At 44.1% G+C, this 12,271-nt stretch overlaps 1 protein-coding gene across 1 annotated transcript in view; it reads left to right on the forward strand.

Moving 5' to 3' along the window:
- Positions 1-424: 424 nt before the first annotated feature.
- znf827 (zinc finger protein 827) overlaps positions 425-12,271 on the forward strand; it is a 76,010-nt gene continuing 64,163 nt past the window's right edge. Inside the window, exon 1 of the mRNA XM_006796056.2 lies at positions 425-847. Coding sequence (XP_006796119.2) covers positions 805-847 — 43 coding nt within the window. The 5' untranslated portion in view covers positions 425-804. The remainder of the gene's footprint in view (positions 848-12,271) is intronic.

A 12,271-nucleotide genomic window follows, 5' to 3' on the forward strand; every position in this document is an offset into this window, starting at 1 on the left:
TAAATGTATCCACGGAGCGCTGAATTTAATGTTAAATTTCGCCCCGGATTTAGCGAGTTCCACCAGCAGGTCAGAGCTAAGATGTGCATTCATGTTTGCATGCACCGCATAAATTATTGTCGCGCTGTTTTGGTTTTTTTTTTATATATCTCTATACATATATAAATATATTTATTTATTTATAATGTTTCTTTTGTTTGTTTTGTTTTTGTGGGAAGGAAATTGCCCTGACTCCCTTTAATGCAACCCGACTCCATCAATATGCTCTCTCCGCCGAATTATGTCCCTGCTTTCTCAAATATATTTTCTGTTCAGTAATACACTCTGAAAGCTTGGGGGCACCTTGTCCGTACGCTGCTCTCGGGGGCGAGCTCCTCCAATGTGTACGTGCGCGCAAGTGTGCGTTTGAGTGAGTGAGTGAGTGTGTATGTGAGAGAGAGAGAGCGCGTGTGAGCGCCTGTGTGAGCGAGAGAGAGAGCGCGCGTGTCTGTGTATGTGTGTGTGCGTGCGCGCGCGTGTCTGCCTGCTCTGCTGTTGCTGCCCTTTGATCCCTGCATTAGTGTTAGTTAGGGGCTCGGAGACACACTTGCACCGAGAGCAGCCATAGTCAAGACACGGCAACAACAACAGCGGCACCTCCTCCGCCTGTGTGTTCCCATTCCCCCAACAATACACTTTAAACCGAGCAAAGCCAGGTGCACGACCAAGTCCCTGCCATCACTGGCGCCTCCAGTCTCAATGGGAAAAACCTTTTTTCTCCTTATCCCTAAACAAGGACGAGAATGTGATTAAAAACGGGGGAAAATGCCAAGGAGGAAGCAGGAGCAACCCAAGCGCCTGCCTTCACGTAAGTCGTTCGCTCGTTTTGTGCAATTTTAACGGCTCTCCGTGTGTTTTGCGCAGTAGTTTAGGGTTAAAGAGGTGAAACAGACAAAAGACTCGGCGTAGGTTATTTCTCCCCTTTTTAGGTCCGAGCGAGGCAGCCATGTTGTTGGCGATGGGTAAACGTTAGCCTAGGCAGTGAGTGGATAAATGATACGTGGCTTTAATAAGGGTATAATCGATAAAGGTCCGGTTCCGCTAAAGGTTGCGGTCAGTTGGCATATGTGTCGGTTGTGTGTGCGTGTGGGGCGATAACGGCCGAGCGTTTTCGGTAATGCGTTCGCCTCCGCTAGGTCGCTTTTCGGGTAGAAAGGGGAGGATCTGGGAGTCTGGCCGCAATAAAATGAAGGGTCAGTCGGATCAGACGAGCCAGACTCTGGCTACCCGTACTCCAGTGTTCCTAGTTAGCAATAGCGCTATCTAGCAACGCTCGGTAAACTTCATTTCGTCGGCAATAAACGTCCAACTTTCGCCTCATAGTTTTTTGCGGCTCCCCAATCGTAGAGACGAGAATTCTTCTCGCTTGTTTGTCATCGACTTTTTTTATTTTTTAAAGTATGGTTAATTTCTCTTTTCTTTTTTTTTTCTTTCCGAGGCAATGCAATTTTTTCTCTCCCCCCTACCCCTCCCAGTCTGCATGCAGGCTGTGTCAGAGCCATGGTCGGTCACCTGAAGTTCAGGGTTTTTCCCCCCTTCCCTTTTGCAGCCATTCATTGCAGACAGACTACGATCAATAACGCGGTTAGAAAAAGGAAACGACACTTGTGCTTCTTTACTACGTTTCTCACGGTAACGCTGTGCAAACGCCACAGAAAGCCCATTAGAGAATCCCGTGCTGAAGCTGAATTGGGAAGGAGCACGTTTTTTTTTTCTTTTTACTTTTGTGTGTTTGACCCTACCGTGTCTTGGATGTTCGTATTGTGCCTTTTATCAGTCCAGATAATGAAAAGCTGCAGTGACATTCTCTGGCCACTAGAGGATTGCTGGAGACGTTAGCGTGGCCGATGACAACTATTATTAAAGGGTTTATCCAAGAGTGGCATTTAGTCTGCTCTTAATCATTCCTGCCCAACACGCGCGTAAGCAAAAGAGCACAATTAGTCATATTAGTATGTAAATGTAATGAATAATGAGTGATTCATGTTTACATCAACAGTGGCTTGATGCATTTGTCTTTATGGCACTGTCTTCTTCTTCTTCATCATCATCATTTCTTAAATGTCAGATCCGGGGAGCTGCTCGGCCTAACTAGCACAGATCCCATTTTCCTTTTCTCCACTGTTAATATTAACTGATCTACTGTTCAGGTGTTTGACCTAGGCTTGAACTTGGGGAAATTGCAGCGGTTGGCTGGGAGGCATAGAGGTGGAGACGAGGTGACAGTGGGTGCAGGGACTGTGTGTGTGTGTGTGTGTGTGTGTGTGCTCCTGACTTGACTGACAGCGAATCCTCGCTGATGTGCTGCATAAGGAGTGTGTAAGTCACATGGATGAACCGCGCAGAAGCAGGGTCACGACGTTTAAATGATAAGAATCCGCTTCAGCCTGCATACTATCACTACACATCCTAGAAGGAGGGGGGGTGGGGTGTCTTTAACGGTAGTTGTGCAAAGGCATGTGTTTTGCCAAAGTCTTGTGTGTCATGACGTGTGTCGAGCGCTCGCCGTAGCCCTGAAATGCAAGCAGTGGCACATTAATTTCACACGTGAGGTGAGAGTGACCCTCTCCCTAGGTGTATTCATCAGTTTTCTCTGCCATTCTCTCTTTAAGAAAGGTTTCAGATTGGGGGTGGGGGTTTCTACTGTACAGCCCACTGTACTCCTACGAGCTTATACTCGGCTTTTCCTGGAAATAAGAACACGTCTGTAGTCCTGCTCAGGTGGAGTGACTCACTTTGTGATATATATTCAAATAAATTGTGTTTTGTGTGTGTGTGTGGGGGGGGAGCAGGCAAGAGGACTGCAGCACTTGAATATCTATTAAACCATCTCAATTTTTGCATTCTACACTTTGAAAGAAGCAGCAAGGTAAAGGCACTGACTTTTAAGGATGGAGTTTGTTAGTTTAAAATGTAAATATTTGGCATAGTGTGTGAATCGAAATGAACCGTTCTATCAGACGAGCGGTGAGCTGATTAAAATATAAGATCCATGCAGAGGGGAATGAGAGGGGTTGCTTAAGATTTGTGATTTAAGACAACCGGTGTTTTCAGAAGGTGCACATGGTTTCGTGATAAACGCTGTGTTTGGCACAGTGTGATTATGTATAGTCTGGATCAGCAACACAAGATGTCCCAGTATTTTCTCTCTTTTTGAGCACATCAACCTTTCAATTAAGCCGCTTCGTAATTGGCCTGCAACAAAAATACTCTTCACCCACGTATCTGAAACCATGCACTCCCGTGTAGGCACTGTACTGGAGCACTGCTGTGCCTGTTCCTGGCTCTAAATGAAAGCTGCTTTTTTTTTCTGATTTAGGAGTTGTTTCCCTCCTCAGTCAACAAACTGTCACAGAAAAGTATGAATTTGTCAGAAGCTTTTTGCGCTTTGTTTTGGATCTTCCCACTCTAGAATGGAAGTGTCACCCCATGCCATTCGCTGTCAGTCTGTGTGTTTTTCATTATTCAGCCAACAACACCCTGGTGGTGTGCCAGCCAACGAGCACAATATCGAGCTTCAAATCTCTTCATCTGTGGTGAAAAAGGGCAAGCTAATACACTGGCTTTAATGCTGGAGGTGCTTTATCTTAGCACAGACCCAGATATATGGGCTGTGCTGCCCAGTGTGCAGTGTCCTATTGTCTGTGGCACAGCTTGTGAGTGGAGACTATTCTTTAAGTGCGTGTGCATGGCACACACATGTGAAAGTGTTATGAAAGTGAACACACAACCTCTTGTGTGTGTGTGTGTGTTTTGTGTCTGTGGGTACATAAGCTGGCTATGGAGGTCACAGTACAGTATGGCGCCTTCACTCTGACAAGTAAACATGACCTTTGGTGCCACAATGAAAACAGCCATTCTTTATGACCTTGTGGTGTGTTATTGTGTGTGTGTAATGTTGCTGCCTTATTACTTGTGATTCAAAGTTAGGTTAAAATGCGTAAAAGTTTGGATATTTTGCCTGTGACTTTGTGCATTCGAAAATGTGAGAAGCAACGTTTTTGCCGCCTTTTGTCTCCAAAATGTCCATATCCCAGCTTCCGCTTTACTCAGATCACCCGCTCCGCACCACCTCGTGCTTCTCAAACAATCAAGAAGAGCCACTTCACAAAAAGCACCGTCCTCAGCGACTGGGGAGGAGCCTTCTCCGTCCGCCCCTGGTTATCTTCAGCTGAAATGGAGTTGCGTTGGACATTTCTAGATCTAACTCTGCTCGTCTTTGTCAGCCAATAGCTGACAGACTGGGTGGCTCTGGAGCTTACTGTAATGGCGGGTCACTGGCTACCTTCCACTTGCTATGATTATAATGACCTTGGTGGGGCTGGGGCTTGAAAACATTGGATTAAGGGGAAAGGAAAATGAGAGGAGGTTTCCATTTCGCTCTTGGCATAAAATTTGTGGGGGAATTTCTGCCAAGAACACCCCCTCCCCAACACACACACACACCCTAACATCACCACCGCTGCCCCTCAAGTTGATGAGGCTTGGGTGCACTGGCGGCGTCGGGCGAGTAGAGCTCAAGCGAGTAATGATACACAGCCTTTAACTTAGAAATGAATTATAGGGCAGGGGAAAGGTGGCGGACGCCTCTCTCGCTGTATAGTCTTTGAGAGAAGAGAAACCTGCTTCTTCTTCTTCTTCTTTGTAAGCAAAAAAGAAGAAGAGTCCAGCTGCCTTTTGTGTTTCACTTAATAGTAACAGAAAAACACTGAGAGTGATGTGAGTTTGGGCAAGGTTTAATGGGCCTGGTTTCAAAGAAGTAACTAAGCCTCAGGGTGAGGATCAATATTTATACCAAATGTTAACCTTATTTGCTGCTTCAGACAATTGGCTCAAAGCACACAGACTACAAAAAAAGAAAAGGAAAAAAAACATTTCTTAAGAAGCAAAACTCTGTGTGGATCTGTTACTTGAAAATAATGTGAAATGAACGCGCTGTAAAAAATTCAGTTTTACATCCCATTGAAGGCATCATTTGAAATGCTAACCGCTCTTTACACAACCAGGCTAATACGTTACATTGGTATTTTATTTTTTTTTGGTATTATGTCTCCCTTAGGTTTTGGTTATGTTTGTTACTCGAGAACATCTGAATGCAGGCATGTCAATTGAAAACTCTTAACACTCGGGGTCAAGTATGTTGGTCAGTGTCACGTTGGTAAAGCACAATGGAGATTTTTTTTTTCTTTTTTTTGTCGTTAATTCAGTTTCTTTTCACTTTAATTGGATTTTATCACCAATACAGAAATACAATACTTTGAGACACAAAACCACGAGCCTTGATTTCCTATGACTTCTTTTTGCAGTAAATACAAGTCTGGGCTAAAGCGACATCAAGACACACAACATCACAAATTCATTTTTTTGTATGTGTTGGGACAGAAGATGAACAATTGTGCTGAGATTTCTGGTGATAATTTGACATGTTTACGAAAGAAATCTGTTTTCTTGGAAGACTGCGTGCACTTACGGTCACCTAGACCACAGCGTGCTAGTCAAACCAAAACTACAAGGCCTGCTTGGATCTTTGTGGATTCATAGCTAGTTAAAGCACCACACAATGACAAGTGGTGGGCCAGACATAATCCTTTTGTGTCTAGACACACTCACACAAGTTATGCAGATTGTTATATTACCTCGCCAAGTCTTTTGAGGTTTCACGACCCAAGCGTCTGTGTGCATTTTTTTTCTTTTTTTTTAATTAATGGAAGAGAATCATGCAAGTCGGTCTCTTGCATACTGAGAAGGGCTATAACAGTACCAAATGCTAAATACAGCATGATTTGCACTTGAACTTCAAGCTCTGGCTGGGCTACAATGATAAAGCATCATGTACACATAGTAGTGTGACTGGAACATCGTCAGTAATGACATTTTTATGTTAGATGGTGAGACTGAGCATCACCGTATTTGTGCAGAAAAAAGATTTGATTTTTTTTTTTTTTTGATTTAGAAAAAGAAAAAGCTCCCCAAACTTGGACAGTTTTTTTCCTTGTGGTAATGCATTAATGTGCAGTCTTGGCCTGAGTTATAGGAGATTAGAAGATATTAGAGTTTTTGAAGATTGAATAAATATTATCATTTTTCCCCTTTTATTAAATATGTTTGAGAAAGGAAAAAGTCCTGTGCCTTTTTTCTACATTTGAGTGATGGAGAGCGACAGGAAGCCCGGGGGGAAAGAGCGGGGTAACTTGTAGTACTTGTAGTAAAGATCCATCTGGCTGGGAATCGAACTTGGGACTTGGCTGCCTGACGGTTTTTGTGCTCATGTGATACTCACCCAGTCACACTTTGGATCTCCCCCAGCTGGTTTAATACAATTCAGTGACATTTTTAGCAGAAGAACTGACAGAGAGGCGTGCCGCTCATAGAAATATAAAGACTGTTTAATAAAGAGTAAAGGAATGCATTTGACCAGTCACAGTAAAGAAGCATTGAAAAGCTTACTGTTCGAGCCTGTGGTAAGTTAGGTGTCTTAAAAATAAATTCTGGTACAGTGTAGCAAAGTTTAGTTCAAATTGTAACACAGAAAAAAAAAAACTTGATCTGAAATGGCCAACTTGGAAAGGGTTTTTTTTTCAGATGTGTGTTATCTAATCATTTCAAAGTGCTTTCTCTGAGCAGAGAGTCCTCTGCAGCACAAAATCAGTAGTCAGCCTAATACTTCAGTACAGTACCTGCCTGTCTGCCTGGTCGCAATCAGAACCCCCTCTGTGAGGAATGGAAGTGCCTCAGCCTTGGTAACGATTTTTCCCGTGTTGACAAGTCACAACATGGAGATCTACAGCTCGGAGAGCAGCCCTTTGGCTACGCAGAGCCCTGCTTGCACTGAGTAATAGCAATCTCACAGGAGTAGCAGGCTTTCAGCTGGCAGCAGTTCATACGGAACAGCTCGCCGGTGCAGCTGGGAAAGACAGAGCAGAGTGGAGAGGGAGAGAGGAGCTGGTGGTGGTAGCAGCAGTGGAGATGGAGGGAGGGAGGAAGTGGAGAGGAAGAGCTGTTAAGAGCTTTGGGCGGTTTCTCTGTTGTTGTACCACACAAGTGCATCCAGGCCCTGCAGGACAAGCCTTTAACAGGCATGAGGGATGGAGAGCATGAGAGGAGAGGAGAAGGAGGAGGAGGAGGAGGCGGCGGTGGTGGAGGAGGGAGGTGGTGGTGGTGGTCTGGGGAGCCGAAGCTGGCTAGTCGTGCCAGACGCCCGCTCTAAACAGGGATGTGATTTATTGTTTGCCTCTGTCTCACGTTTCACTCCTAGAAAGACACTTAAATTGTGTTGTTGAGAGATAAAGTACTTCCTCAATTGTCTTAAAAGAACGACCACCCCCTGCGGGCTGTGAAGAATTTTTTGAGCATGTGGTACATCATTAACAAGTGCACCAAACTGGGAATATTTTTGGCACAAGGTGGCATCTTGATTTTGTATTTCGTCTGTGGATTCCGCTTGGTTTATTGCTTCCTTTTTTTTAAACTGTCTATATACAGATCCTACTGCTTATGTATATTACGCATTAATTACCCACAAAGCTGCCTTTTAAAACTCTGTAATTCAATGTACGTATATTTCCTAGTGGGCTGGCCAACACGTTGATCTTTGTCACCCTTGCTGAGTGCACTCGGCACGGCACAGTGCTATGGGATGACCTCACTTCCTGTGTGGGTAGAGGAGGGCAGGAGGCCTCGTACGCACGCACAAATACACACACACAGACATTCTGAAGCACAGCCTGGCTTCAGTTAGCCTTCAGCGCACCAGCCAGGCTAACCCCTCTCCCTCCATTTGGCGCGGACGCGTTTCGTCTTTGCGCATTTGGGCAGACACGAGCACGACGCAGGCTAATGTCTTTAACTAGCTGGTCTAACAGCTGTGTGTTTACAGCTTTTTGGGACATAGGATCAGTTTTATAGGAAGATTAAAAGTACAGAAGGGGGGGGGGTCCGTCACAGACACAGGATAGTAAGACCATAAGGCAGTGACAGCTCTCTAGGGAAACAATATATCACCTCTAAAAGAGGGTGTGGAAGTGTTTGGCAGTGGGACAAAAATCCAGAGAAGTTAAAATCACTGATGTGATGTCATCTCCTGAGAAAGACATTGTCAGGGCGGCGTTAGGTTATTTACGATGCTGCTATTTAGTCGTTTCATCTTCTGGCGTATTAAAACAAATATCTTGCCTTTCATTGTTAACCAAGGGCACATGCTCACTTGATTCTGACCTTACGATTCTAAAGAGATTAGCAAATAAGTGGATGTTTTTTGAGTGCAGAGTCCAGTGGCTTATGGTTCTTTTAAAGAAGCCAAAACCATAAGTAGAAACAAATTAAGCTGGACAAATTAGTCGAGTCAAGTTACCAGCGGTCGGATGTGGGAAGCTAAAAGACAGAATCAGATGGCTCAGCTCATAATTGCCCGTGTGTTCCCACACCCCACCAGTGTTTTGACCGAGGTCCATGTTGGTTCAGATTGCCATGCCATTAATCCCTCGTACTCTACAGGGGAGTGGTCAGCGGCAGATGTATTTGCACTTCCTCCAGAAGGTTTTCTAGATTAGCCCAAATCCTCCCAGAAAAACCGTTTTAAAACCTCATTTGGCACGCACAGTCAGACTTTGTGCTCATAGCTGGCCAGAGAGCAGTGCCTCCCTCTACATCTCATTCTCTCAGACTCCCCTGATATTTTTTTTGTTGTTATGGTTTTTATTTTTATTTTTCATATCCCTACCTTGTGGTTCTCGCAGCTTAGCCCCACGTCGATTTTTGGACTGGGCAGTGTAATTGTTTGGAAAGTCGGTTCTGTCATTTGCATGTAGCAAGCAGCCACTTTTCCAGTTTCAGTGGTTTGACCTTGTTGTACCTGCCAGCCAGAAATGAGATCATCAGAAGAGTAGACGAGAAGCTGACATCTCTCCTCCACCTACCCGTGGCTTTAAGTGATGGTTGTCATAGCAATCATTATGCCACAGAACAGACTCAGTGGGTGAAGGATGGCTTTGAATGCGGCAGCCTCGGGTCACAACCTGGTTATGACAGAACAGATAGACCTATGAGGGTTGGTTGCAGTACACAGTCTGCACAAAGTAAACAGCCACATACAAACCTTGTGAGGTTCATATGGATTTCAGGTCGAGATTGAAATTATTAAAGCAGTGCCACCCCCCTTTTTTTAATGCCACAAAGAAAGAGAGGCAGGTATTGGTGTAATGGAGAGGGGGAAGAGCAGCATGGGGCGAACAATGCCTCTCATTCCCATCAGCTGCCCTGGCCAGCATTTAACATGGAGATTGGAAACGGAATAAGCCTCCCCCCCATTCTCCCTGGACCTGCATGTAAATGAGGCTAGCGGTTAGCATTTCCTGCTGTGCTACAGCAGTTCTTCTCTCTTTCTTGCTCCTCTCCTCTCCCCTCCTTTTTCTTTTTTTTTCTTAAGTAATGGTCTGAAAGTACTCCCCCTTTTCCTGGGTAGGAACTGGGACCAATCCTGATTAGTGTCCCTGTCCTAAGTGACAGGCTAAAATCCAAGCAAGCACTGCCTTGGGCGCCTCTGCCAAACAGCCTTCAAACCAATACCACCATATAAAAAAAGACACCCCCCACCACCTACCCCCAATTCGCAAGATTCCCTCCCTCCCCCTCGTCCTCCTCGCTCCTCTGCTCATTCTCCCCTGCCGTCCTTTCTGAGTGTCTCTAATAGATGCTGTCTCCATCGCTCTAACACACTGTCCTCTCACATGCATGCATACATGCACATATAGAATTACCTCTCACTCTTCCCCCCCTCTCCACCTCACACCAGAGCTTGCTTTGTATCCCTGGGTGGACTGGCTGCTATAGAGCCAAGTGTCCCTTTTGCCAGTAGGGTGATTTACAAACAATACATGGACGCTGTACACACTCCCACCTTCCACCCTCCTACACTCTCTCACTTCTCTTCCACAGACACACAATCACCTCTGTGAGGAGCTTCAGTATGCCAGAAAACTACGCAGCAGGGTGATGGCCTGTTCTTTTCACACTTGTTCTAAAGAATGTACCCTGGCTTCTTCTGAAAGTTAGCGCAACACGCACGCCTCGGTTTGAACGAGGTTAGTTTGTTTTAAGCGGAAGAAAAATTGGTGGCGTCTGACTTGTGTGTCAAGTGGCTTATTATTGGTCGTTTTCAGCACCACATGAAATGATAATCTGTGCTCCATTTGTGACAATTCTGCCTCATGCAGACAAGCAAATTTGTGTATTTCATTTGAGGAGTTGGGATGCTGTTGCAAGTTTGGAAATTGGTATACTTCAAAACCTTAGTATTTGTCACTAATTCCTGTGTACGTTAGAACTGTAAAACAACCACGATACCAGTGAAAAGTGCTTACATATGCTTGAATATTTTTGCATACATACATGCACATATGTAAAAACATGCACGTGTGGGTTCCATGTGGTTTTATGTGGCCACCGACATGTCTCAACCAATGAGAGGATATGAGGGAAGTTTCTGAGTATGAGCAACTTTTCCTCACACAGCCAAGAAAGTGTGAACTCAATCATTCAGACCGGGTCTGTCAAACATGAATCAAAAGGTCCAATCAGGCCCACTGGATGACTTTGCAAAGTGCGGAGGACGTTTTTTTTTTCTTCTCAAACATCTCCGGCTTAAGGACCACCATCTACATGTCCATTTGTCTTCCTTCAGTTCACAGGAATTACTGCTCCTCCTAAGTGTTGGTCAGATTTTAGTGAAACTTGAGAACGTCATCACCTAATAGGTCTTTGCCCCAAATTTGCTCAGTGGCACAGTCATATTGATCGTGTTGTAGGGACCTTCCAGTTTTCAAAAGAAGCTCTTCTGCTCGTAGTGTTGCTTAACTTCTCAATGGATTTTAATGGATCCCATTATTTTGTGCAACCAACCAACCAACCGAAGCTCATCACTCTGTTTCTGTACTTCACACATTACAATAATATGTGAATAGTGATCGATCATGAAGCGGATGATCTAAAACGTGATTGCCAGTGTGACTGGGCCTTTTACTTCACTGCACTTTCTACTAGGAAGAATTGTATTACAGGTTGTGCTTTGTAGTTTTTTTTGGGGGGGGGATTTTCATATTTTTTTTAAGTTATTTTCATATATAATTCATAAATTTTTTTATTTCTTTCAGTGTTTTTTTTTTTAATTATTATATATTTGCTTTATTTTGCTATGCTTGTCTACAGTAATCTAAATGGTATTTGTATAGCGCTTTTCTAGTCCCTAAGGACCCCAAAACGCTTTACACAACCAGTCATCCACCCATTCACACACGTGATGGTAAGCTACATTGTAGCCACAGCTGCCCTGAGGCGCACTGACAGAGGCGCCACCGGGCCCTCTGACCACCACCAGTAGGCAACGGGTGAAGTGTCTTGCCCAAAGACACAACGACCGAGACCGTCCGAGCCGGGGCTCGAACCGGCAACCTTCCGATTACAAGACGAACTCCCAACTCTTCAGCCACGGTCGCCTGATCTAGACATTATATTTTCAGTAAACACTTTTACCAAAGTTGTGTTGAAAATTTGAACAAATGGATGAACACATTTATTTGTGGCATAAAATTTAATAATTTTTTAAAATGCAATTTAATTTAGTTTAGATGGAGGTGCAATGTGTTTTCCCTTTATTTTATGTATGCTAACCAAAACCTTTAACCAGCTGTAATAAACTGTCATCAGTCCAAGTAAGAGGCCCAAACTAGGACATTACCCATGATCTGTCATATGACACTATATTAAGGTGGTTAAACTAAGGAGCTGGGCCAGTGTGTGTCTCTGAATTATGTTTGTTTGTAGTTACATCAGACTGTGTTTCTTCCAGGTGCTTTGTCATCCGGTTTGTAAATGGATGGTTTATTAAATGTGAGCATTTTCAGAATGTACTTGCTCTTCTTTACTCTAAAAATAGCACAAATGGATCATTATGCTATATTTCGAACCACTTGTGATCAAATTGGGCTGAGCGCATGTGGTCCATGAACTGAAATGAGTTTGATTAATGTTGTTCTTAAGTCAGTTATTCCTAATTAAATAATAGTGATGCTGTTAAAGCCCTGCTTTTGAATTGCTTATGACTTTTTTTTTCTCCCCCCAAAAATGAAAGGTTTGCGTTTTGGCTGACTTCACATAGACATGCCATCTGGCTTTTCTCCACAAAAAAAATGGAGTACTAAATTATGGTTCATAAATTTAGTTTTTGCATAGAGTCCGG

This window comes from Neolamprologus brichardi, chromosome 6 (assembly GCF_056152115.1).
Source record: "Neolamprologus brichardi isolate AB-2024 chromosome 6, ASM5615211v1, whole genome shotgun sequence".
NCBI classification, from domain to species: Eukaryota; Metazoa; Chordata; class Actinopteri; order Cichliformes; family Cichlidae; genus Neolamprologus; species Neolamprologus brichardi.